The 27,807-nt window shown below is 36.2% G+C and overlaps 1 protein-coding gene across 1 annotated transcript; it reads left to right on the top strand.

Moving 5' to 3' along the window:
- On the top strand, window positions 1-27,451 carry PCGF6 (polycomb group ring finger 6). Its single transcript, XM_067709508.1, has 10 exons — window positions 1-435; window positions 1,166-1,265; window positions 1,357-1,453; window positions 2,251-2,306; window positions 2,407-2,466; window positions 3,418-3,526; window positions 8,168-8,195; window positions 17,003-17,101; window positions 22,735-22,821; window positions 26,212-27,451. The coding sequence occupies exons 1-10, from the start codon at window positions 73-75 to the stop codon at window positions 26,266-26,268; spliced, it is 1,056 nt and encodes a 351-aa protein (XP_067565609.1). The 5' UTR covers window positions 1-72; the 3' UTR covers window positions 26,269-27,451.
- Window positions 27,452-27,807: the final 356 nt, after the last annotated feature.

The raw sequence follows: 27,807 nt of genomic DNA on the forward strand, positions 1-27,807 counted from the left end.
CAGGCGGGCGGAACTCCCGCGCTATCCAGCCACCTGGTCTCGGTCTCGCCTCGCCTGGTCTCTACCCCCGGCATGGAGGGGGTCCCTGTGATAACGGCAGGCACCGCGGGCTCTGCCAAGGCTGAGGGAGCCGCAGCCATGCCGCCCCCGCCTCCCGTCTCTCCGCCTGCCCTTACTCCGGCGCCGGCAGCGGGTGAGGAGGGCCAGCCGCCACTCTCCGAGGCGGGGGCTCCAGGCTGCTCGGGCTCCCGGCCCCCTGAGCTGGAGCCGGAGCGCACCCTGGGCCGCTTGAGGGGCCGCTTCGAGGACGAGGACGAGGAGTTGGAAGAGGATGAGGACCTGGAGGAGGAAGAAGAGGAGGAAGAGGAAGAAGAGATGAGCCACTTCTCGCTGAGGCTGGAGGGAGGCCGGCCGGACTCCGAGGACGAGGAGGAGGTATTGATGGCCCCTGTTTGACCACGCCGGGCCTCCTCAGTTAGGGCCGGGTTCCCCGCTCGCCGCTGAAGCCTTTGGCACTTGCACGGACCCTCACCTCTCCTTGCGCTGCCTGCTTGTGGCGCGGACCGGCCTCTGTCCCGGCCCAGTTCCCTGCCGACTCATATTGTAACGTTTCTGCAGTCCCTTAAGCTCTCTGGGTCCGACTCACTCATTATTGAAGCTACTGCGTGCCAGGGATGTAGGCGCCAAGGGTACCGGCCTGCTGCCCTCCAGGAGCTTACAGTGGGCCAGGGAAACAGTCCATTTCTACAGGGTGTTGAGAGGATGGGAAACCCTTCCCCACCTAGTCAGTCTCTAATTGGGAGATTTTTTTTTTAATGGGGCAGCGCATACTTCATAAAGTTAGACAATATACCTAGTTACTCAGAATTAATATTAAACACCAGTATCTGGAAAGTTTGTCCATTTCGCGATAATTCATATAGTAAGATGCCCCTCATCTGGCAATATACAATATCTCCAAAAGAATGAGATCTTTTCGGAACATTGGTTTATATTGTGTTATTGTAACTTTGATGAGAGTGTTTGAAGGGTTGGAGGTAAGGTAACATGTTTCCATGTTGCAAAGTAAGCTACACATTGTTGATAATAAAATTTGGGGATTATCGCTTAAGAATTGGAAAAGGCAAGGACTTGTATTTTAAAACTATTTCCATTGTATTTGCAGCGCCTGATAAATCTCTCTGAGCTGACCCCATACATCTTGTGTTCCATTTGCAAAGGTTACTTAATAGATGCAACTACCATTACAGAATGTCTTCATACATGTAAGCATATAGTTCATCATATTTCCAAATAATATGTTGATTTTTTGAAATGTCTTGAAAGTATCCTAATTTCAACATTTTTTTTCAACAGTTTGTAAAAGCTGCATTGTCAGACACTTTTACTATAGCAACAGGTGTCCAAAATGCAACATAGTAGTCCATCAGACACAACCTCTTTACAACATAAGGTAAGAAGAATATATAAGTAAAATTTATATTTTAGGTATACTTTTTCTGAAAGCTTGAAATTGTGTAGTTGGTAATAAATTCTTGACCTATCTCAAAATGACAAGAAAGGGAAATACATATTCTTTAAAGAAATACATATAGAGCACTTACTGTGTACCAGGCACTGTAATATCCACTGGGAACTTTAAAAAAAAAAAAAAGGCACAGATCTCTTTTCTTGAAGATTTTAATCTCATCAGTCAAGTTGATGAGGCTAGTTTAGGCTTATCCTTTTCTGTGTATCTAGAATTCTATTTTTAAAACTAATACCTGAAATAACTGGCCTCTTTAGAAAAGCCTGTCTGTCATAGGTCATTGTGGCTTATTAAATTTTCAGTTCATGCTCAGTTTCCTAAGGGAAGAAAAACACTAAAGGTGACCTGCTTTCATTTGTTTAGCAAATACTATTATGTTTTTACTACCTTCATAGAAGAGTGTTTTGCAGATGATTCACAGAATTTCAAAATACAGTCTCTGCCCTCAAGCTCACATTCTTATTAAGGGAATAAGACCAGTTCACATGGAACAATTTAGCAAATAGTTCAAGAGTCTATAATTACTTGTAATTATGACCACATACAATTACTTGAGGTTCTCTCAGATGAGAACCATGAGTGCTACCTAAAAGTAACTCAGCTCTGAGAAAGGAGACAGTCACCCCTAAGAGAAAACAGTTACTTACAAAGAACATCATTCACTCTGTACCAAATGCATTTTTCTGAATTCTGAGGTATTCTCCATCCTTTCCTTTTATTAGGTTGGACCGACAGTTACAAGACATAGTGTACAAATTAGTGATCAATCTAGAGGAAAGTAAGTTTATTTTATTACATAGTTGTGAATCCCAGAATCTCTTCTGACTCTGCTAGTTACATTTTAAGTGTAATTTAGTCTGTGTTTTATCATTTTTTAGGAGAAAAAAAGCAAATGCATGATTTCTATAAAGAAAGAGGTCTAGAAGTACCTAAACCTGGTAAGTTTGGGTGTATACCATAATGTATTTATAGATTAAAGAATACTAACTTAATAAAATTTACTCCCTTTGAGGTTCTTTTTGGTGATAGCTGGTTATTTTATGATCAAAGAGAGAGAAAGATTTTGAAGGTCATGATTTACTGTAATCCAATTTAATTATTTATAAGGATTAAAGAGTACAGGCTCTGGAGCTATATTGAGTGTGATCCTAGCTCTGCCACCTTACTAGGTGTATGACTTTGGCAAATTACTTCAATGTCTCAGTTTCCTCTTCTATAAAGCAGGGATAATCATAACACTATAAATTGTAAGCATACATTGAATAATACAAAGCACTTAAAACAGTGCCTGGAACATAGTAACTGCTCAAATATTAGTTTTTATGATGATGGTAATGTCACAGTATGGAAGTTAGATTTGGGTGTAAATCTTCATTCTTCCACTTACTATGTGGGTGACTTTAGGCAAATTGCCTAATCTCATTAAACTGTAATCTCATTTTCTTTACAGTTAAAGTACACAAAATTGTAAATCAACTATACTCCAATAAAATTTAAAAGAAAAAACCATTAGTACCTATGGCATGCAATTATAATAAGGGCTAAATGAGATGGTGCATGTAAAGTGCTAAGCATGAGCCCTGAGCCCTGGCACATAGTAGTGCTTATTAAGGGCTACCTATAGCTATTGTTGCTATTATGCTGAGCTCTCTCTGTGGCCCTGATAAACCAGCCATACATGTCTGCCTTCCATTGTGGAGTGCTCCCCAGGCTTGTCACTAATTTCACTGGCTTTGACAGATTAACTGATATTATTTTAAAAAGGGAGAGTGAGTGCTTTATGATCTTTTAAATAGTCAACATAATTAAATTTCTGTAATTATTTTCCAAAGATCTCAGTTTATGATATTTATATTCTTACTCAACTTTTTTGTTTGGCTATCAAATAGCTGTTCCACAGCCAGTCCCTTCGAGCAAAGGAAGATCTAAGAAAGTCTTAGAATCAGTGTTTCGTATTCCACCTGAACTTGACATGTCTTTATTACTAGAGTTTATTGGGTGAGTACCCTAAACCTCTACCTCTAAACTTTAAAATAAAGAATTTTTTAAGTCCCAACAGTTACAAAATCATCCTGAACTAAGGTCATATCGAGTTTTTCTGATATCCTTTTAAAGAATAATTCTGAAATATTTAAGACTTAGAAAAAGGTACTAAAGAGTAGTAAAATAACCACTTGTATCTCCATCATCTGGCTTTTGAATTAAACCATGCTAATATGGCAGAAGGCACTTGGCTACCTCTTCCTGTTCATTCCCCCCTTCCCTTAGAGGTTAATAACTACTCTCCTAAAAGTAATGATTATCATTCCCATGCATTTTTTTATGTGTTTGCCACATGTGTATCTATTTCTAAACAATATGTAGAATTGTTTTTGGCCACTTAAAAACTTTAAATGGTATCATACCATGTTTTCTAACTTGCTTTTCTCACTTAGCATTGTATGATTCATCCATGCTAAAATGTATAACTAGTTCAGTCATTTTCACCATTGCCTGGTATTCCCTTAAAATAAATATACCATAATTTATCTTTTCTTGTACTGTGGAACACTTTGTTTCCAATTTTTTTCCTATTATAAACACTGTTGCTTTAAGCATTTTTTACGTATCTCCTTATATATATATGAGATATTTTTCTAAGAGTGTAGATTTGCTGTGTCTTGGGATATGTTCGTCTTCAGCTTTACTTGGTTTTGCCAAATTATTTTCCAAAGTAGTTGGATATCTCCCTAATTAATAAAAATTGCTTCTTTCAAACACTGTAGCATATGGTGTACTCCATTATCCTGCAGTATTGTTAGGCCGACTGTCATCATAGAGTTGGCCTGTATCAAACTGTAGTTTTCAAAATAATTCCATAGTTTGCAGGATAAACTAAAATGCCTTTCTTGGAAGATCTAGATCTTCCATTTTATGTCACTGATGACTATTTGACTTCTCAGTCACTTCCTCCTTATAACTCTAGGTTGCCTGTATTATTTATTTAGTATCTAGCTTGTACTATGTTGTATTTATCTCTTTATGTATTCATCCTGTGTTCTCAACTGATATTAAGGATCCCTGAGAGGCGAGAAACCTTTCTTATGCCTCCACAGAGCCCACGTAGTAGTGGTTGATGATAATGAAATAAAGATCTCTTTAGAAGAATGAGAAGAAATCATGTAATACCAGACTTTAAACTAGCAATTTCTGTTATTAAAGAATGTGTTCCAACCTAAATGTCCAAAAGGGAACTGGTAAAATAATGGTATATAGCAATGAACATGTGTTAGTAACATATGTGCTAATATGGAACAATTGCCAAAATTCACTTTCTCAAGTGAAAAAAGCAAGATGCGGAAGAGAATATATAGCATGTGCTCTTTATGTTTTTTTTAAAAAGCGGATGGTGGGCATATATACATATATATATATTTTTTCCCCACAGGCACAGACCATTCCTGAAAGGACATATAAGAAAATGTTGATAGCAGTTGCTTCTAGAAAAGGGCACTGGAGTGTATGAGTATAGAATTGGAAAAGGTCTTACTTTTCATTGTATTTGACTTTTTACCATGTAACTTGATTTTTAGTAAGTCTAGTTAATTAAAATTTGAAAATGGAAAGGAATTTATATTTCTAAAAATATTTTCGGGAAATGTAACCTTTTCCACTAACGCACAGTTGGAACTGACAGTTTTTTTATACCTTTTTTGAAAAGTGGCAGTAATGCAAAGATGGCAAATATGTGACAAGTGTGCTACATTATCTCTGTCTGTCCAAAGGAGAAATCAATACTTAATCATGGCAGGCTTTCCTAATGAGTGAGACTTGAGTACTCTGGTCAAAGCAGTCATTACCACTTACTGGAGTTGTTACATTGTTAACACATTCCCTGCTGTAGAAAAAAAGAGCCCTCACTTGGAATAAGAAGATCTCTATTTAAGTCCTAGCTCCTTTGTTATATAGCTTTGTAAAATTGAGGTAATCGCTTTCTGTTTATTCATAAGATGTTTATTAAGGTCCTGCTGTGTACCAGCACAGCACTCTGCTAGCTGCTGGGAATGTAATTGGAGTAAGTCAGCCATGGCTCTTGCCCTCTTGGAAATTGTATTTTTAACTTCTCAGAGCTTCAGCTTCCCTATCTGTAAAACAAGAGAATTGAACCTTATATGTTGAAGATTATGATGAGTAGTCTGTCTACGTCATAAAATAGTCTTTTATCTGTTTTCAAATGGTTATGGGGAAGAAAGCTTCCAATGTGGCAAAGAGTTCTTTTGAAGAAGTCGCCAGCCCCCAGAGTTAAATCCCCACATGTTTACTACATTGAAAAGCTTGGTGTTACCACTGAAGTCAGGCTACTGAGGGTAACCCATAGAAAGCTCTTTCATGGCAGGACAAATGGCAGGTGAGTTTTAACCTGATGCAAGTACAAGGGCAAATTTGGTCCAGCTGGTGACCCTGCTTGAATTGGATTAGCAAAAATCCTGAGGTAGGTTCAGCCCATGGAAGTGATTTTTCAACCACTGGAATGAATATGATATTCCCGGCCCCCCTAAATTTGGTATGCATGTTTTGTGATCTTAAGATAGTCTTGTACAGTACGTCTCCTTTTTGTTCTTCAGTTTCTATGTGTAAAGTAGAAGATTATAAAGCCTTAGGCAGTATAGTGTATATAGAAAGAGCATAGACTTTGAAGAGTATAACTGAAGGTATGTAACCCCTAGGATGCAGCTTAACTTCTCTGATCATCAGTTTCCATATTTCTAAATTGGGGATTATAATACCAACTCACAGGATTGTTATAAGAATCAACATATGGTATTTCTAACATGTCTAAACTATTATCAGTATATGAATATTGAAATAATGCAGGGTCATTCAGAAATAAAGGTTAAAGTAGTCTGTGGTGCTGTAATGTGTACAATATCTGCCTAGTAAAGAAAATGGACTCACATGAAATAAGTGTATGAGAGAAGATATGGCAAAAATTTAATGCAATCTTAAACTCAGTGGTGTTTAGTAAACCAGGGAGGTGCTATCCCACTGTATGCTATGTTATCCAACTGGGGTCTTATGTTCAGCTCTAGGCACTACATTTTAAGAGAGATGTTAGTAAATTGAGGTGTAATCAGAATAGTAAAAGGTGTGAAAACTATGTCATGTGTAGTAGCAGAAAGATTGAATCTAATTCACAAGAGTACCAAAAGGCAAAACTAGGACCAATAAGTATAAGTTACAGGGAGAAACATATTTGATTCAGTGCAAGCAAGCAATATCTAACAAAGTTGCCCACAAATGGAATGAACCGACTTGTAAGTTAAGAAGCTATCTCAAAAAAAAAAAAGAAGCTATCTCTTTAGATATTCAAGCAGAAGCCAGATGCCCATATATCATGGATTCTATAGAGATAATTCTTATAATGAAAAAGATATTTTATTTATTTATTTATTTTGGCTGCGCAGCTTGCAGGATCTTAGTTCCCCAACCAGGGATCGACTTGCGTCCTTGGCAGTGAAAGCACGGAGTCCTAACCACTGGACCACCAGGGAATTCCCAAGGATATTTTATTTTGTAGCTCTTAAGATATTATAACCTTAGATTTACATCTATATATAATGTGTATACATAACTTATGTTTTATGTTTGTCAGTATAACATATTCTATAGATATTTATACTATCTATATTGTATATTAATATATTTCTCTATATTTGTATTATAAGAATACTCTAGATGATGCAATTGTGATCTTGCCTATTCTTCACAACGTGATAGGGAAGAAAGAATGTGAGCTTTGGGAATTCCCTGGCGGTCCAGTGGTTAGGACTCAACGCTTTCACTGCCCTGGCCCAGGTTCAATCTCTGGTCAGGGGAACTAAGATCCAGTGCAGCATGCCCGAAAAAACCAAAGAATGTGGGCTTTGATATGTACACCCGCGTTTGAAACCCAGCTTTATTACTTACTAGCTGTGTGACCTTAAGCAAGTTATTCAGCCTCTCTGAGCTCAATTTTCCTTATCCGTAGAATGGTGATTCTAATGCCTGACTTAAAGGGTTACTGTGAGAACTGAAAGAAACACATGCATAATACATGAAGACCTAATATAATGCCTGGTGCATAGTAGATGGTCAAAAAAAGTTTGTTCCTTGTCTCCTCATGATATAAAAGTAATTGATTTAATCAAGAAATCTCTTCGTACTTTTAGAGGAAAAGCAAACTGAGTAAATCATGCCCAGGTGATTATGTTACAAGTAAAACAACAGGAAATGTAGCAGCTTTCTTGTAAGGACTCTATCTTGTAAACGTTGCTATCAAGAAAAAAACACATTAATTATGACAGAAAGAAAGAAGTTTTACTTTAAGCTAGAAAATGTTAGAATGCTACATGTGGGGGAAATATAAATATTAAGAGTATACTTTTAACTCCTGGAAGTAAATATACAAAGCAATGTAAAATACTGTATAAAACTGCCTTTGCCTTACCACTAGGTGGCAGATATGACAATTAACTACATTTGTTTATTTCATAAAGGGTTAGGTGACCGTGTTTTAAAATTAAGTTGATGTTCCTCAAATATGTGTATTTATGTTATTTTTCTGTGTTATATAATTAAACATATAGTTCAAAATTGATTAATTTTGCTTTCGTTTTTCAGTGCTAATGAAGGCACGGGACATTTTAAGGTATTTTACTTTTATTTTTCATTTACTTTACAAGAGGACCCTGTAGCACACAAATTTAAGATTAGCAATCATATGGAGACTGTCTTCAGTTACAGTCTATAAAATTTGTTCTGTAAATAAAACTTGTTGAAATATGAAGTACATTCAGTAATGCTCTTATAATAGGTTTATGAGAAAAGAGTTATTAAGTAGGGATTTGTTATTAATTCAGAACAGTGGTCTAAGGAAAAATAAGTGAGTAATTTTTAAAACTGAAACCAAATGCTGTGTTAATTCGGTGATTAAAAAAATGTTTCAAAGCATTTTTTGCATATTTGGCATTTAGAGTTAAATATGAGCTTAAAATTTCATTTGCATGTAACATCTTTGGTTGAAGTTAGCCTGCCCCAACTTGTTACTTCAATCATTTACTGAAAATTTAAAGGTAAGAATGAACTCTTTTGTAACATACTTAAGTTCAGAGTTGTCTTAAAGGCTTCAGCATCACAGGTGCCATTGTACACAGTGTTGCTCCTATAGTATGAATCATTCAGGAAAAGGTGACTTTTTTAAAAGGGGTAAATCACGCCTATAGTTACTTGGGATTATAAATGTATAAGGAAATAATTGACTTTGATCTGGTTAGATTTTCAGTGACTTTGTCAAAGTCTATACTAAAATATGGGTGGGGCTTCCCTGGTGACGCAGTGGTTAAGAATCCGCCTGCCAATGCAGGGGACACGGGTTCAAGCCCTGGTCTGGGAAGATCCCACATGCCGTGGAGCAACTAAGCCCATGTGCCACAACTACTGAGCCTGCATTCTAGAGCCCGTGAGCCACAACTACTGAAGCCCACGCGCCTAGAGCCCATGCTCCGCAACAAGAGAAGCCACCACAATGAGAAGCCTGAGCACCGCAACCAAGAGTAGCCCCCTCTAGCTGCAACTAGAGAAAGCCCGTGCACAGCAATGAAGACACAGTGCAGCCAAAAAAATAAATACATAAATAAGTTCAAAAAAAATAAATAAATGAAAATAAATTTTAAAAAAAACACCTAATAAAAAATAAAATAAAATAAAATATGGGTGAATTATACCTGGTTGGGCATAGTGTTTTGTTTTGTGACTATAATGGCTTAGGAGGCATAGGAATTGAATTGAAGCATAGGAATAAATGAGTACTTTTCTGGATGAAGTATATTATAGGTTTTTCCCAGAGATCATTGTGATGGAGGGAATGCAGTGTTAGGTTTGGTAACTTTTTACCTCTTCTAAGTTGTAAAATAACCAAACTTATGGTGATTAACTTTAGGAAGTCCTTTCATAGTGTACTGGGTGGGAAAGTAGCATGTAAGTTTCTATATGGGACAACTGTAGAGTCATATGCTCCTAGAGTTCACTGAAGACACCTGTCCAGTGACCTGTAGTAGCCAGACGAGCCAACAGAGTATAAGAATGTCGTGAAGAAAGAACTAAAAATTAAATTAAAATATTAGCCTATTGCTTCCGCGAAAGCACATATGCACTTAGAATATTTATGTAGTTCTGATCCTCGTACATCAAAAAAATATGACACTACCACCTATGAAGTGTTCTTGCCAAAAGAAATGTGAAGCTGATCATACCCCTAGATTACTAATTTACAGGAAATCCAGGGGACACAGGAACTTATTAAATTACTCTGTAAGAATATATAATAAGCCAAATCTAGACAGTGGAAAACTGCAGAAACAGTTCTGTTTCTCCAGCAAATAAAAGGGAAAGATGTAAAGAGGGAACATGTAGATAGAACATACTGATTAAAAGAGACTCAAGGGACATCAGTGTATGGCGTTTATTTGGATTGGATTTGATAATAAACTAAAAAATTTATGAGATGATAGCCCCAGATTGTAAGTAACCCAAATATCCATCAACTGATGAATGGGTACACCAAATATGATATATCCATACACTGGAATAGTATTTGGCAATAAAAAGGAATGAAATATTGATACATGCTACAACCTGGATGAACCGTGAAGACATGTTAAGTGAAAGAATCCAGGCACCCAAAGACCATGTTATATGATGCCATTTATATGAAATGTCCAATATAGGCAAAAGCATAGAGAAAGGAAGTAGATTAGTGGTTGCCAGAGGCTTGGGGGAGAGGGGAAATTGGGAGTGATTACTAATTGGTAAGAGTTTCTTTTTGGGTGATGAAAATGTTCTGAAATTAGATAATGGTGATAGTTTCACAACTTTATAGATGTACTAAAAACCATTGAATTGTATACTTTAAAATGTTGAATTTAATGGTATGTGAATTATATATCTCAATAAAGCTGTTAAATTTTAAAAAACAAGCCAAGATCCAATAGAAACTTCGAATAGAAGCATTATTTGTAGTATGTTTAGTGTATACATTTGAGAGTACAAAAATGTATCTGATAAAAATAATATATGCATAAATTAGAATTTTAGCTTGAGTCCATCACTGGTTATTACATTTTGTGTGTGAAATCTTTGTTTTGTTTTTATTTTCTCTGTAATAACAACCCTAAAAATAATAAAATCATTTTCTACTAGGTAAGAAAATTGAGATGGTGAAATTTGTACATTTACTGTCTATTTTCTGATATCAAGGAATTTTAAAGTATGATAGTGGTATTATGTTTTTAAAAAGAGTTCTTATTTTTTAGAGATACATACTGAAGTATTTACAAATGAAATGATGTGTCTGGGGTTTGCTTCAAAACAAAACTGGGGAATGGGGGCCAGTAAGCAGTTGGGGTAGGAAATGGATGGGGGATACTTAAAACAAGATTAGCTGTGAGTTGATAAAGCTAGGTTTATAGAAGTTTATTACACTGTTGTTATAGTTTTGAGGCATTAAGTTTTCAGTGTTAACTAATGATACTGATGTTAGTTTGCAGGCTTATGTCTATAAGAGGTAATGAATATATTGTTTTAGAAACAAATGATCGTATTTCTGCATATTTTGACTTTTTATTTTGCTAAAACAGTCATTTTTTAATATTTTCTTAGCTAACACATTGGCAATCTTAACATTTTTCTTTTAATTCTGTATTTATAAGGGAATTCTAGCTTTTGATATTATAGCTCAGCATTCTCTACTACTTAAAAAGCTGTTTTTATACCTTGTCTTTTATTTATTGTTCAAATAAATATGTCTGACTAGGATGATGCCTAGTTAAACTATTCACCATGTACACTTATGGCATGAAAATCATAAAGTCTGTTTGTTACATTTAATTTAAAAGTGTTTCACCAAGCAGTCATTTAGTTCAGAAAATTTTTTCTTTCACTTTTAATTATGAAAATGTTTAAATACACTGAAGAGTAGACAGAATAGAACCTCCATGCATCCATCACACAGCTTTGCCAATTAACTAATGACCAATTTAATTTCTTTTATACCTCCATCCACTTCCCTTCTTTCTTTTTTTTTTTGGCCTTGCCACACGGCTTGTGGGATCTCACTTCCCCACCAGGGACTGAACCCGGGCCACAGCAGTGAAAGCGCCAAATCCTAACTACTAGGCCACCAGGGAATTCCCACACTTCCCTTCTTTCTTTCTTTTTTTTTTTAAATTTATTTTTATTTATTTATTTTTGGCTGTGATGGGTCTTCTTTGCTGCGTGTGGGCTTTCTCTCTAGTTGTGGCGAGTGGGGGCCACTCTTCGTTGGTGCACATGCTTCTCATTGCGTTTGCTTCTCTTGTTGCAGAGCATGGGCTCTAGGTGCATGGACTTCAGTAGTTGGGGCTCACCGGCTCTAGAGTGCAGGCTCAGTAGTTGTGGTACATGGGCTTATTTGCTTCCTGGCATGTGGGACCTTCCCAGACCAGGGGTCAAACTCGTGTCCCCTGCATTGACAGGCGGATTCTTTTCTTTTTTTTTTTTAATTTATTTATTTTTAATTTTTACTTTTGGCTGCGTTGGGTCTTTGTTGCTGTGCACGGGCTTTCTCTGGTTGCGGCGAGCGGGGGCTTCTCATTGCAGTGGCTTCTCTTGTTGCGGAGCACGGGCTCTAGGGGCGCGGGCTTCAGTAGTTGTGGCTCGCAGGCTTAGCAGTTGTGGCACGTGAGCTCTAGAGCACAGGCTCAGTAGTTGTGGCGCACAGGCTTAGTTGCTGTGCGGCATGTGGGATCTTCCTAGATCAGGGCTCGAACCCGTGTCCGCTGCATTGGCAGGCGGGTGCTTAACCACTGTGCCACCAGGGAAGTCCCTTCTTTCTAATATTATTCTGAAAGAAATCCCTGGCATTTTGCCATTTCATCTGTAAAGTGTTTCAGTACTCTTAAAAGATGAGGCTCTTTTTTTAATGACCACGTAGCATACCAAAAAAAAAGTTACAAAATGTCAGTGTTGAGAAAGATAAAGAGACAGACCTATTCTAGATTAAAGGAGATTACAGAAACATGACAACAAAATGCAGTGTGTAATCCTTCATTAGATTCTGGATTGAAATAAGAACAACTTATAAAGGACATTATTAGGACAACTGGAGAAATTTGAATTTGGACCCATTTAGATAATTGCACTGTATTAATGTTATAAATTTCCTGATAATTATATTGTAGTTATAGAGGAGAGCCCCTTTATTCTGAGATGATAACTGCTGGTATATTTAGGGGTTAAATATCTCAATGTCTGCAAGTAACTTAAATAATAAATGTACAGGTATATACACACATATTACATACATTGGAAGAGGTGAAGCAAATATAGCAATGTTAATCATTTGTAAAGTAGGTGAAGGCTATCTGGATCTTCATTTACTAGTGTAACTTCTTTGTAAGTTTGTGATTTTTCAAAAGGTTGAAGGTGGTGAATAAAAAGAAAATGAGTTTCTTACCAAATATCTAGTCAGTGTACAAGTTTTTATCTCAGCTGTAGTGGGTGTTTTGTTTTGTTTTTTTAACATCGTCGTAAATCAGGATCCAAATAATGTTCACACATTGTGATTGGTTGATAGGTTTTTAAATCTGTAAGTTTTCTGTTTCTTTTTTCTTGCAATTCATTGTTGACAAAGCTGGGTCATTTGTGCTATAGTTTCCTACAGATGGGGTTTTGATGTTGCATCTCTGTGCTGTGATTTAATGTGTTCTTCTGTCCTCTGTCTTTCCCATAAACTAGTAGTTAAGTCTGAGTGTTAATCAGACAGGTTTGATTTGAGGGGACCAAGAATACTTCATAGTCGGTAGTGTTTTTGTCCATCTGGAGGCACATTAATGTCTGGTTGTTTGTGTCTTTGTGTTGTTAGCAACAATTGGTACTCAATGTCTAAGCCCATTAACTTAATAGGGTTTGGAAAATGATGCTGTCATTCCTCCTCCTTTTATTAAAATACTTCAATAATGAGGAACTTCTATTTGATTAGCCAGTGGTACCATTCATATAGGAAAGAAAGAATAAATGCTGATTCTTTCCCTTGACTTACAAGGTTCAAAATAATGAGTTGGTTCATTAGCATGCTCCAGTCCTAATCAATTAGGTATTTTTGATTTTGTTTTTACTTTAATATGAACTCATGCATTTAAATATATTTGTGGTTTAAACCCCTTTTAATTATTATCTTTATTGATGTTCAAACTGTCTTATCATAGATAATCATGGTCTATAATAGCTTCCTTGCTATCTCATATGACAAGATGTTCCATGCTCAACTCGTACATCTCTTGCCCCAGACACAGAATCTGTCATTTCTCCAAGGTGTCTTTTGGTGGTATTTCAAATTCACCATCTGGTTGCTAGGGATTTACCTTGTGACTGGGTTGGTAACTATTTTCAGTTGACAGAGGTAGGAATTTTTTCAAGGTAAAATGAGTTGATACCATCTTTTTAAAAGATATTGGGTTGGCCAAAAAGTTCACTTGGAAAAACACAACCAAACTTTTTGGCCGACCCAATATTTTTAGTGGTATGCATTTTCTATAGTCAGAAAATAACTGAATGTCTCTTAAATCGCCCTATAGATTCTACCTTATTGTTTCAACTTTCTTCTCAAATTGACCTGTGTTATAGATGGTAGGGAAGATTGCTGTGCTTAATTTCAAAGAAGTAAAATTCTTCTGTGGAATTTTTCTTTCCTGTTTATATGCAGATGGTAGGAGGCTATTAGATGCAGCAGGAAAAAAAAATGAGTTGACCATTTAGGTGAGAACCTGCTTTGTAGCTTAAGAAAAAAAAGAAAGGCAAAAAACAAAAAAAGCAAATTGTTAAAAAAGCTGGATCTGAATTATATCGGAAAAAATTTCTGTTAACTTGTGAGCCTGCGGTATGAAGACTAAGGTTAACCACGTGAGAAGCCAACTTTGAAAGCCAAGGCCAATGTTTTTCTTTCAGTTACTGGCAGATCTCATAATTCTGTTCTGGGTGGTCTAAAAAGTACAGTATTGATAACTTTAGCTAAGTTGGATTAATCTTAGTAAACACTTGGGGGTGAAGTGCTCACCAAGAACTAGAAATTATGAATATTGAATTGTCCTCTGTTGGTATACCTGAAGCCTACTATTGAGATCGTAAGCCCCAGAAATTAACCTTCAGAAATGCACTGGTTGCCAGGAAGGCATCTAGCTAGATTGCCCAGAATAGCTTCTCAAGGCACATGATGGGATTCTCATGCTAATCAGGCAGTGCCACCTACAATGCGGTACCTTCATCAAGACTTCACCTGGAGCACTGCTGTATCTGCTCCTTAGTGAGAAAGACTGCTTTCGATTTTCAAGATGATTCTTAAACCTGCGTTTAAAGAACACGAACCTTTGCCATTTTTGTCTAGATTATATCAGTATCCATGATGACAACTAGGTCCTCTAATTAGATTCCTTTACATAAAGAACAGAATAAATCAATACACTAGTAATAGCTAAGTACTTACTATGTGCCAGGAATTATTAATAGTTATTTACGTATATTAACACACTTTCCTTATGATAATTCTATGAGGTAGGTGCTATTAGTATCTCTATGTTAACAATACAAATGGGGAAATGGAGACACAGAAGCGTTCAGCAACTTGTCCAAAGACTTGCAGCTAGAAAGTGGCAGAACCACGGTTTAAACCCAGGCAGTCTCTGGAATATCTGCACTTAACATGCTATCTGCTGCACTGTGGTAATAAGGGATAGATCTATTGTTAGGAAAGTTCTTAAGAAACCAAATTACAGATAAGAGAGCTGAGTGCTGTTATATGGAAGAAATGTGTGCCTAACCTGCCTGGGTCCTCCTGGTAGCAATTCTGGGCTCCCTCTCTGCTAGTGCTAGAAAAACATTGTTCACATTTTCCTAAAAGGTACCCTTTTAGTTCTTATTACCCCAACTTTTCATTTTTATTAGTAGTAGTATCCTTAAAATTGCCTCAGAGAGAGAGTGGCTAGGTAAGCATTAGTTTCTACTTTAAAACGCTATGGTCTCTCTACCTATCACCTTAGACTGTTGGATCAGATTCCAGCCATATACATCTAGATGTTAATCTTTCTTTTTTCTTTTTTTGCGGTACGCGGGCCTCTCACTGCTGTGGCCTCTCCCGTTGCGGAGCACAGGCTCCGGACACACAGGCTCAGCGGCCATGGCTCACGGGCCCAGCCGCTCCGCGGCATGTGGGATCTTCCCGGACCGGGGCACGAACCCGTGTCCCCTGCATCGGCAGGCGGACTCTCAACCACTGCGCCACCAGGGAAGCCCCGATAATCTTTTTATTTTCCACTTTTAAAAGAAAATTTCAAACTCATACAAAGATAGAATAGTAAAATGAATGCCCATGTACACATCACTTAACTTCAATAATTATAAAATCATGGCCAATCTCAATTCATCAATACCTTTAACACTTCTCTTATATAATCTTGAAGCAAATCCCAAACTATCATTTTATCAGTAAATAATTGTTTGTTTCTAAAAGATAAGGACGTTTTATAAAAACATAATAATGATACTATAATTTTTATTTATTTTTATAACTTGTATCTGAATGTGTAAAGCAGCTTTTTAAATATTTATTTATTATTTATTTTGGCTGCACTGGGTCTTAGTTGCAGCATGTGGGATCTTCGTTGTAGCATGCGGGATCTTTTTTTTTTTAATATTTCTTTCTTTATTTGGTTGCACCGGGTCTTAGTTGCAGCACATGGGCTCCTTAGTTGTGGCGTGAGAACTCTTAGTTGCAGCATGCATATGGGATCCAGTTCCCTGACCAGGGACTGAACCTGGGCACCCTGCATTGAGAACATGGAGTCTTACCCACTGGACCACCAGGGTAGTCCCAATACTATCATTTTTTAAATTTACAGTAATTCCTTAAATATCCACATGCTATTTAAATTTCCTAGATTGTCTTATGAAAATTGTTTTAAAGATTTTTAAAAATCAGGATCCAAATAAGATCCATATATTGTAATTGGTTGATATATCCCTTATTTACAGGACTTGTATCTTTTTTAGTCTAGCGGTTCCTCCTCAGCCTTGGTTGGTTGTTTTTTTTTTCCCTGAAGTTTTTTTGTTGAAGAAACCAGGTTGTTTGAGACATTGAATCTTGGGTTTTTGCTGTCAATAAATTTTACTCTAAGTTTTATTCTTGATGAGGTAGTAAAACAAATCTGTAAGCCGTTCTATTAAAAAAAATTGTTGACATACTTTTTGGAGAGGTGAAGCTAAGCAGGAATTCTTTTTTTTCTTGTTTGATAGATAAATTAACTCAAATTTCATAGTAATTTTTCTTTCATAAATCTATTGAATTATCTTTGCTATAAAATGTGCTTTAAGGTTTATACATTTTATGTATATTTAATCTGAAATTGGTTTGTTTGTTTACTTTTGTAGCCATTGGAAAAGAAGTTTGTCCGAGTTTCAGGAGAAGCAACTATTGGACATGTAGAAAAATTCCTCAGAAGAAAAATGGGTCTTGATCCAGCTTGTCAGGTAGAGTATATGTGTGTAAAAAGACAGGAAGTTGTGAGATTACCTTTAACATATTGAAGAAAGAACCATCTCTAGGATTTCATGCAGTGGCTTTTGTTTTATGACATTGTAGATATTGTAAATGTTAATTGAATATTGGTACACAGTGATCCCCACCCCCAAATTTAATCACATTTGACTTGCTGCCATTGGTGACCATCTATGGGTGTCAGAGAAAAGCTGAGGGTGTGAGAACGATTAAAGAGCTTCTAGAGCTTCAGCTCCAGCTCTTTTCTTTTTGATAGTAGAGCAAAAGTTTACTTTTCCATCCATTCACTTCTCTTCAGAGGACATCCTTGGATTTATCAATGTTTAGCTCAAGACACCTAGAAAAGTGAAATAGCTGTCTAATATAGACTCTGTTAGTTTCCTAAGGATTGAAAAAGATCTCTTATTATAGCTATATAATACTTTCTTGTTATAAGATGGAAATCTCAAACCTCATGTATTGTTGCATATAAAGTGTAAGTAAACTCATAGTTTAATAATGTGGGCCAGTGAAAATGCACGTTTACATAGCTCTGCTTTTTCATTAGTCAAATTTAAAAGGGGTTTTTGTTATTCTCCATCATATGTAAAATTTTATAGAATAATTTTTATCTAAAATGTCTATTTGCTGTAGATCTGAAATTTTGCTGATGTTTTTAGTATCAATATCTGCCAGTACTAAATATATATTAAATTCAATTAAATGTGATTTCTCTTACTGACTTTGACATAATGCTAGCTGTATCTCATGGCAACTGAAAATTGGAAATGACTTATCTATCACCTTGTAGCCAAAGCATACTTGAGGTTATTCTTAGCCTTTTGGTTAGAAATAGATAGCTGTTTAGGGACTCCTGAACAAAGAATTGTGAGTAATCCCATAATAGTCTATTATTTCTAAAAGCAGAAATCAGAAGACTTGCACCTGATTATATAGAATAAGAAGTGGCACCCAAGAGGGCTTTCTTTAGGATATAGATTACTTCCTCTGTGGCTAGATATTGATCAGAGCCATTTATAAGTTTCACACTGGTGTTTTAAGAAATTTGGTTGCCAAAGCTCTAAATTGGTTTTATTGTGTAAAAATGTGGGTTTATTTTTTCCTCCTATCACAGAATTCAAGGCTTTTAACATTTTGAAATAAAATGATGTAAAATTTGTTTCAGTCTTTAATTTTGTCTCTCAGCTCTTCGCTCTTTAGGTAAATATTTTTTTTTTCTAATTCAGGTACTATATAGCTGGTAACATTCATAAATTACTATTTCACCAAAATGTTAAAATAGTGGAACTGAGAATTATCAAATATGCAGACCCATTTGTGACTAAAATTGTTTAAGCCTTCTAAATCCAAGAGACAGTAAACAAGAGTTACTTCTAATATGAACAAAACATTGAGCTAGTTAACCATTGAACAAAATAAAATTCTTGGTCAACCCAGTCACTTGAGCCTTCTGTGCTGACCTTCCTTAAAACCATTTAGTCCCAAATAGAAAATGTATTATTTGTTTACAGATATGTGACCTTCGTAAATGGTTATTTACTAGCAGGAATGAATGATTACTAGGGGACTGTTAAATAATAAAATACCTTTAAAAGTATTATTTATTTGTGGCAGATAAAAATAAAAAAGGAAGACAGTTCTGAAAGATAAAAAAAATGTAGACGTGTTCTTAAGAGATTTAAGTTAATTCAAATCAGAAATCAATAATTATCTGAGTAGATTTCTTTCACATAAGAGAGCCCAGTGCCTCTGGATCTCCATGGTTGATTTAGTGGTGTTTTGAATTTATTGCTGTCTTATTGTATCTTGTTTTTTAATAACTCTTGTGTTCCTTTGTACATTATTTGACCTTCAGACCTTATTTTGCTTTTTTGAAATGATTACCATATTGATCACTAAATATTCTCTATATAAAAGATGTGGTAGTAGATTTTGTTGTTAATCCTACCATAATTAATTCCGTCTTAAAAGATAGGTTCTTTTTTTTTTAAATAAATTTATTTATTTGGCTGAGTTGGGTCTTCGTTGCTGCGCGGGCTTTCTCTAGTTGAGGTGAGCAGGGGCTGCTCTTTGTTGCAGTGCGCTGGCTTTCTCATTGCGGTGGCTTCTCGTTGCAGAGCACAGGCTCTAGGCGTGCGGGCCTCAGTAGTTGAGGCTCACGGGCTCTAGGGCGCAGGCTCAGTAGTTGTGGTGCACGAGCTTGGTTGCTCCGTGGCTTGTGGGATCTTCCCGGAGCAAGGCTTGAACCCGTGTCCCCTGCACTGGCAGGCGGATTCTTAACCGCTGTGCCACCAGGGAAGCCCAGGTTCCTTTTTTCATTATTTATTTAGTATATGACCTTAACCCTATCATTGAATTGTTTCCAAATCATTTTTCAGAGACCCTAACATGTCATATGGTGTATCCCTACCATTCATTTACTATCTATTGGTACTAAATTGAGCATCTATGTGCTTGGCCTCCAGTACAAAGATGAGACAGAAAATGCCACCAGGTGACTCAGTTGTGTGGGAAAGATATAAAAGTAAACAACTGAATGACAATAGGTTATGATGAGTGCCACAAGAGCACAGAGTGAATGATTTAACTCTGGAGAGGTCAAAGAAAGGATTTGAAGAATGGATTTTTTTTTTTTTTTTTTTGCCAGACAGACAAAGAAAAAAAGAACTTTCTATCAAAGAAAAGTATGTATGAACAAAGAGGAATGAGTGTGGCACTGGCTCAATCAGTGAAAAATCCTGTCTTGAAAGCTTTAGTGTGATCTTGCTTTTAAAAAGATACGGGTTTTTCTTCCCTTAAGACCATCTTCACGTTACGATTTCCGCTCTGAGATTCAGAAATATCGTAGTTATTCTTCCTAACTAAGACTTAATACTCCAAAGGGTAGAAAGATTATGCAGAAAAGAGTTAGCAAAGCAGACCTGAGGGTGCTGCCTTTGGAAGGGCTGGCTTACAAGGTTGGCCCTTGCCTAGCATCTAGGAAGTTGGCTTGTAAAAAGTTCCCTGTGCTAATATGAAAAGTTACCTAACTATTGAGGGTGTTTCCCCGTACCTAGATTGTACAAACAATGGGTCTATGATGAATAACTGCTTTGCTTCTGGGAGTCTGGAATTTGGTAGTTGCTAGGCAGAGAATGCCAACATGACCATCCCTCAATAAAAACCCTAAACTCTGAGCCTCAACTGGGCTTCCCTGGGCAGAAACACTGCACAAATTGACTACATTTTCACTGCTAGAGAAAAGAGTATGTGGGTGTTATCTCCTCTTGGACTGGGAGGGAAGAGCATAGGAAGCCTGTGCGTGGATTTCTCCAGACTCTACCTACATCTTTTTACCTTACTGATGATCTGACTGTGTATCCTTGCTGTGTTGCTGTAATTACTCATAGCTGTGATCATGCTGAGTCCTGTGAGTCCTTCTAGCAAATTATCAAATATGTGGGTCATGTTTGTGGCACCCTCAGAGATGTGATTCTGTTTGAATGAACTAATTTATGAAGTATTTACAGTCAAGTAACTTAAAAATCAGCATGTAAAATGAGAAGTAGTTTAAATGTTTATCAGGAGGATGGATAATATAGTTTATGATATAATCATAAAATGGAACACTATGCAGCTATTAAACACAGAGAGCTAACTGTGCATTCCAAAAGATTCCATAGTATATTAAGTTTTTGTTGTTTGTGTGTGTCTGTGTGTGTTTTAAAAATATGTAGAACAAAATATGTGACATGATCCCATTTCTAGAAGAACAAAACCAAAATCCCCACATGCACACATTGCATTTAGGAGCATATGCATCAAACTGTTAGTAAATGGCTAATCTCTGGGAGTTAAGATTAAGTTGAAAAGAAAATTGTAGTAACCAAATCATAAATGTATACCATGTGGTGAAGCCCACTAAGGGTGGTGGTCTCTGGATAGTTGGATACTTAATAAAAACATAATGTTAGTTTCCAAGTTCTTTAATTTTTCATGGACCTAAGTTCTATGCACAAGATCTGCTGTTAGTGCACAAGATCTGCTATTATTGCTTTCAAGTCCTTTTGCAAACAAGTATTGCTTTGCCAACTTTAAAACTGGTAAGCATAAAACAAAAGTTGTTACTAATCGGAGGTTATTCATTGTGAGATACCACAGGGCTTGACTAACTGACCTATGTACCAAATCTAACCTGCCATCTTTTTATGAATTATGTTGTATTGGAACAGCCATACTATGGCTGCTTTCATGCTACAGTGACAGAATTGAGCACATGTGACAGTGATCCTGAGTCCCACAAGCCTAAAATGTTTATTATCTAGCTCTTTGTAGAAAGTTTGCCAACCCCTCACATGCACTTATCTTTGGAGAAAGATAGACCTGGGGACAGACCTGGGTTCCGATCTGAACTTTGCTACTTACTATAGCCTTGTGACCTTAGGAAAGTTTAATGTCTTTACTTCTTAGTGTCCTATCTGTAAAATGGGAATTACAATGCCTAGCTCACGGGAATGTGAAAATGAGATGAGATAACATATGTCAAATATATAGTGTAACAAATGCTGTGCATAGAGGCCGCTCAGTTAAATGCAACTGCTTTTACTATTCTTACCCAACCATGCTGAAGGTTTTAGGGAAACTAACATGTTGGCAGTGCATAGGATTTTTAGAGTAAACAGAATTTGAAGGTCGGAAATCTGGTTAGGAGACGGTTTCAGTGGTTTAAGCCTAAGAGCAGCAGTTGAAAGAATGATATGAACTTAAAAGGCAGGGTGAAGAAGGAAGCAACAGGACTTGGTAACTGCACGTGAGAAGAAAGGAAAAGGAGAAATAGGAGTTAGAGCTGGTATTTTGGTTTGGAGCAAGGAGAAATTTCATGCTGTAAGCTAAATAGGGACATTAGGAGGGGGAGCCTGTTAAGTGATATGTTATTAATAAGATGTTGAGGACCTGTTCCCACTTTAAGGCAATGGGAAAGGAGTACTTAGTGAAAGAGAATATAAGGATTTGCATTTCTATTTCTAGCAAGTGAGTATACTGGAATCATATTACAATATAGTATATAACTGTACAACCATATCGTTCTTTCTAGAGCATTCTATATAAAAGTAGATTTGTCTTAGAGCTTTGACCTTACTAAAAGGGCTGAAAAGACCTTGTTAAGATTGTTCCATCTGTAAAACAGTTCCCCTATTGTGTACTTTATGTCAGCAGTAGACTTTCCACTGTTGGAAAATGAGATATTCCTCATTAAGAAAATTATTCAAATAACTAAAGATTGCCTTTTTAAGCATTATAAGCCCTATTAATCATTGTGTCATGAAACTTTTTAAAATAATAGACTTTTCTGTGCCTTCTTGTGCTGAACATATCAAGTATGATTTAACTTGTTCTCAGAGATTCAAGGAAATCATTCTGAATGCCTGTTGTCTGCCCTGCTATGTCCTCTAATGCTCCTTCCATTTTACTTTATTTGTAAAAAGTTTCTAAAATCTTTCTTGAGAACGTTTAATCAGTCTAAAATAGCAAAGACTAGTCTAAAAATAATTATGTTGATCTTCCTCATTTTGTCATATGGTTTTCTGAAGCAGGAAAGCAAACTTATACTCTTATTTGCCTGTAGGTAGATATCATCTGTGGTGATCACTTGTTAGAGCGCTATCAAACTCTAAGGGAAATTCGACGTGCAATAGGTGATGCAGCAATGCAGGTAGGTCTTAGACTTTACCATATTTATGCCTAATGGACAAGTTATTTAATGAAAGAAAAATGTTCCATGTTATCAATAAATTTTTAATAAATATTCTATAATTTTCTTGAAATTATCTGGACTGAAAATAAGAAAGCTAATGTTTATTGAATGCTTACTGTGTGTCAGGCATTCTTCTAAATGATTTGTATCGATTAGCTCTCTTATTCCTCATAGTTTTATGAGATAGATATTCTTTTTTTCCCAGTTTTAAAGATAAGGAAACCAAGGTACAGAGAGGACATGTAACTTACCCACAGTGAGTGAGTGAGTGAGCCAGGGCTCAAACCCCAGGCAGTTTGATTCTAGAGGCCTTTTTTTCTTTTTTCTCTGTCCAGTATTGCAGTAGAGCTTTGAAGACTACTGGGCAAATGTATCTGCAAGGACATTTCTTTAAGAAAAATTTGTAGAGACTCATTAGGCTATAGAGATTCACATACCATTCCTTGCTCAATTGGTAAGAAGCCATGGTAACCGTTATGATGTTTTAATTAGCCTATAATGTGAGTGGGAATATAATATGAAATCTGGTCAGGATACATGAAAAGCAAGATAAGACTTACAATTTTAATGAAGAGAAAGATCCAGTTTCTCCTGGAACTTTACCCTCTAATTCTAAAATCCGTTGGTGGATCATATAGATGAGGAAACTGGTCTAGACAGATTAAGTAACTTGCCCAAGGTCACTTGGCTAGTTAGTGGTAGAATCAAGGTTCACCTATTAAAAAATTTGAGCTTAAAGCTTAGAATCTTAACAAAAGGGTAGCTGAATACTTATTTAGGTGATTATTTGATTATTCTTACATGTTTTTAGAAATATAGCACCATACCAATTGTCTACATTTTGGTAACAAATAATTCAAAAGATTCTTCATAAAATACAAAAGCAAAATTGTTTCTTGGCTAAGTAAAGCATACTTAGAGATATAAACAAAACATTTCTTAAAATTTTTATAAGGTGAAACTTCAGAAATCTTAGAAAATGATTGTCTTTTTTTTAAAAAAATAAATTTATTTATTTATTTTTGGCTGCGTTGGGTCTTTGTTGCTGCACACGGGCTTTCTCTAGTTGCGGCAAGCGGGGGCTACTCTTCATTACCGTGCACGGGCTTCTCTTGTTGCAGAGCATGGGCTCTAGGCGCTCAGGCTTCAGTAATTGTGGCACGTGGGCTCAGGAGTTGTGGCTCATGGGCTCTAGAGCGCAGGCTCAGTAGTTGTGGCGCACGGGCTCAGTTGCTCTGCAGCATGTGGGATCTTCCCGGACCAGGGCTCAAACCCACGTCCCCTGCATTGGCAGGCGGATTCTTAACCACTGTGCCACCAGGGAAGTCCCGATTGTCTTTTTAAAAGTTAAGCTTGATTAGAAATGTAAGAATCTAGGAGTAAAATTGCAAAGTCAGTGGAGTGGGTAGAAAATATGACTTCAATTCAAAAAGTATTTACGGAGCACTATTCTAGACATGGGGAGATTCAGAGATGAGCAAGTCCCAGAACTTAAATAACCTGAAATATAATTAATTAAAGTCCTCATTGATAACAATGTGTCATGTAATCTCAGGACCTCTTAGCTAAATGAATAACATATCTCTGCAGTGAAAGCTAGGAGGTAGCAAGTGAGGGAGAGAATGGTAGGAGCTGAGATCTGAGCAGCTGGAATAAAACCATGCAGGACTTTATAGGCTATAGTATGAACTTTGGATTTTAATTGAGTGAAGTGGGAAAGTACTGATTGGAGAGATTTGAGCCAAGGACAGAAGAGACATAAGCTGACTTAACCTTTTAGAAGATTCACTCTGGTTGGATAGTTTAAGAAGACCATGAATGGAGACATCTAAATATAAAATATAAATAATATAAATAATATTTATATATTTCTGTCTATTTATATGGAATATAAACGTAATAGACGTAGATTTAAATTTGAATTATAAGGAATTATCTCATTTCATAAAATGCGGTTTTATACATGTATTGAAGTTTTGAGATTTTGAAACAGCTTGTAATTGTGAAATATAACTATATGCAAAAAATTGACATTATGTAAAATGTAATTTGTATTCATGTAAAAATGTTAATAGGATCCTTCTGTGTGTGTTAGAATACAAATTCATTTACTTTGATTAGACTAGTTAGTCTAGAACAGGTCTGATGGTCCGTGGGCCAAACATGGTATGGGACTATACTTTATTTGGCTTATTCTAATTTTTGAGTTTAAATTCCTTTAGCTAAGCATCTGCTCTCTGGTTTACCACTGGTCTCAACATACCCTATTTGACTACATACGTGATTCACATATTCATTTATGTTACTTTTCTGGCCTTTGTGGGCATTTGAATTGGTGAACCCCTTTCTAGAATTCTGGTGAGTTTTCACCGAAGTTGCCAGTAACAGAAGCCAGATTGCAGTGAGTTGAATAGCGAATGAGAAATGAGGAAGTGGAGCTATGAAAAAGCTTAATAAAGAAGAAAGAGAGAGCGATAGCTAGCGAAGAGTTGGAAATGCAAGGCGTGCATGCCACCACTCCCTCTGTATGTTGCTCAAAGTAGGCCCATTGCCCATGGCATACTTCCCCAGTGAGCCTTCCTTTTAAGCTAGTTTTCCAGTTCATAGTAGATTAGAAATAACACCTTAAAAACACTCTTTTAAGCAGCCTTGGTGAGAGCACAAAGAATTAAGACCTGATATCAAGAGAGGAGACATAAAAAGACTCAGAAACAAGTTATCTGGAGTCATTTACTGTCAGGTTAAATTTCCCACGACCCCAGAGGACATCACTGTGTTACAGCCCAGTGTAGTTACTGTTCATAATGATGACTCTGGATATCAAAGAAAGGGTAAATTGTATTGAACAGACTTCAAGGAGGAAGTAAAATGTATGATACATTAAATGGGTAAGAGTTCCAAAATTTTCTCACTTGTTTTAGTTGTAAGCTGCATTTATGTAGGAAATAAATGTTTTATTTTCTTAGCAGATCCATGATATTTTATGATAATTGAGTCTTTTTTAGAGAAGTCCAGTGCTTGGGTGATATATTAAGTAATCTGTGCAGAATGAAATGTGTATCTTTTAGTTCTTTTTGAAGAAATGTTTTGCCATAAACAACCGTGACTAACTGTGGATACCTGGTAGTTTCAGAATTTTCTTCTGAGAGTCATTAAAAAGGCACATTAACAGGGAGTGTTTAGTAATGAAGTGAGTGAACAAGCAAGTTTATTTATCTTGGACTCTTTATTCTCTTTAAATCAAAGAATTTCACATTCGTGTTGGGTTACGAAAAATAAACTATCTTTGACTTGATCATTTACGTAACTGATTTTTAAATAACTGCAGAACACTTATTTTCTTTTCAGGATGGTCTGCTGGTCCTTCATTATGGACTTGTGGTTTCTCCTTTGAAAATTACTTGAAGATTCTAAGGGTATTGTGAGGAGGGAAACAAAATAAGGAGACTTCTGCAGGATTGCATCTCACCAAAGAATTCCACAGAATGTGTAATTGTTATCACTTTGTGCTGTTTGAGACATAACTTATCTATTTTCAGCACCAAGAATCATAGGATTTATAATTACAACTTGGTATTATAGAATGCATCTGTTTTACTAGAGACTATATATAAAAAAGCATCCACAGCTCAGGGGGAAATTTTTAAAGCAATGAATTTTTATGATTTCAAATACTTTGACATTGATTTTGTTTCGTAATCTTTGAGGTAAATCAGTTACTGTTTTTGTTTTTGTCTTCATTGAGCCATACCCCTTTCAAGTTGGTGGTTAGGATTCTGCTCTCTGAAATGGCATCAGTTGGTCAGTCACCCTTTCAGAAAAGAAGTGTGCTTTTGAACTGAAGATTTAAAGCCAGTCTTTGTTAAATTACAGAATGTACCTCTTAGACAAAGACCAAAACTATGGGCCACTTTTTGTATGTTGCCATCTTATTTCGAACTTGTAACTTTTTTTTTTCAACCAGCAACACTACTAAAGAGATATTATTCACTTCTAAAAGGGATGGATTATAATTTTTCTGTGTGAAGAGACTGTCTCCTGTAGGGTTTACGGCCCGTACCATAAGCCTTCAGTGTAATAAACACTCCTTTAACATACCTTACAACAAGGGGTGCCTCTTTGCAACAGTATTTTTATTTTTTGAATGTTAGTTTGATTAACGTTCATTTTGAGTACGTAATGTGATTGTCAGTACCTTGTAATGGCACTACTTTTGAAAGTAATTTAAAAATTTGAGTGAATTTGAGAAGTTTACAGAATACTTGTTCATTGTTTCCTCAGTAAGTCAGTTTAATGTTCATTTTCGCATTACTTTGTCACTGGGATAAAGAATACGGGTGTTTGAGAGCTCACTCACTTGCATGCAAATATTTCAGTTTTAAAGACTATTTTGCCTAAAATTATCATTGTGATGCTTTCTAAAAGAAATATTTTGTAGACCTTATTTCACTGCAAAATTTCCAAGTCTGCATAAAAACAATTACAATTGGAGAAAGATTGGCAATGTTTTATAAAGCATTTGTGAATTGTGTATAAATCTCTTCTAACATTTAATACAATTTTTTTAATAAAAATTTATTTTAACCTATTTTGAAATGTTTGTGTTTATTGTGGAATTTTAAAAAATAACCAAAACTCTTTTAAGAGACGACATAGCCAAATCAAAGTTAAACTGTGCCATCAGAATAGATATTTTATAAACATCTTTACCTTCACTGGTTATACTAGATGCCTTTATTTGACAATGGACAGAATAGCAACTATGGAGCTCATTGCCTCTTAAATGTTTCTTGCACAAATTACTTACTGTTTTTATTCTTGTCCCATGTTAACATCTGTGTTGGGGATCCCCAAGACCACTCTCAGGTTTAACGGTTCACAAGAAGGACTCATGGGACCCAGAAAGCTATTATACTCTTGGTTATAGTTTATTACCGTGAAAGA

This window comes from Pseudorca crassidens, chromosome 16 (assembly GCF_039906515.1).
Source record: "Pseudorca crassidens isolate mPseCra1 chromosome 16, mPseCra1.hap1, whole genome shotgun sequence".
NCBI classification, from domain to species: domain Eukaryota; kingdom Metazoa; phylum Chordata; class Mammalia; order Artiodactyla; family Delphinidae; genus Pseudorca; species Pseudorca crassidens.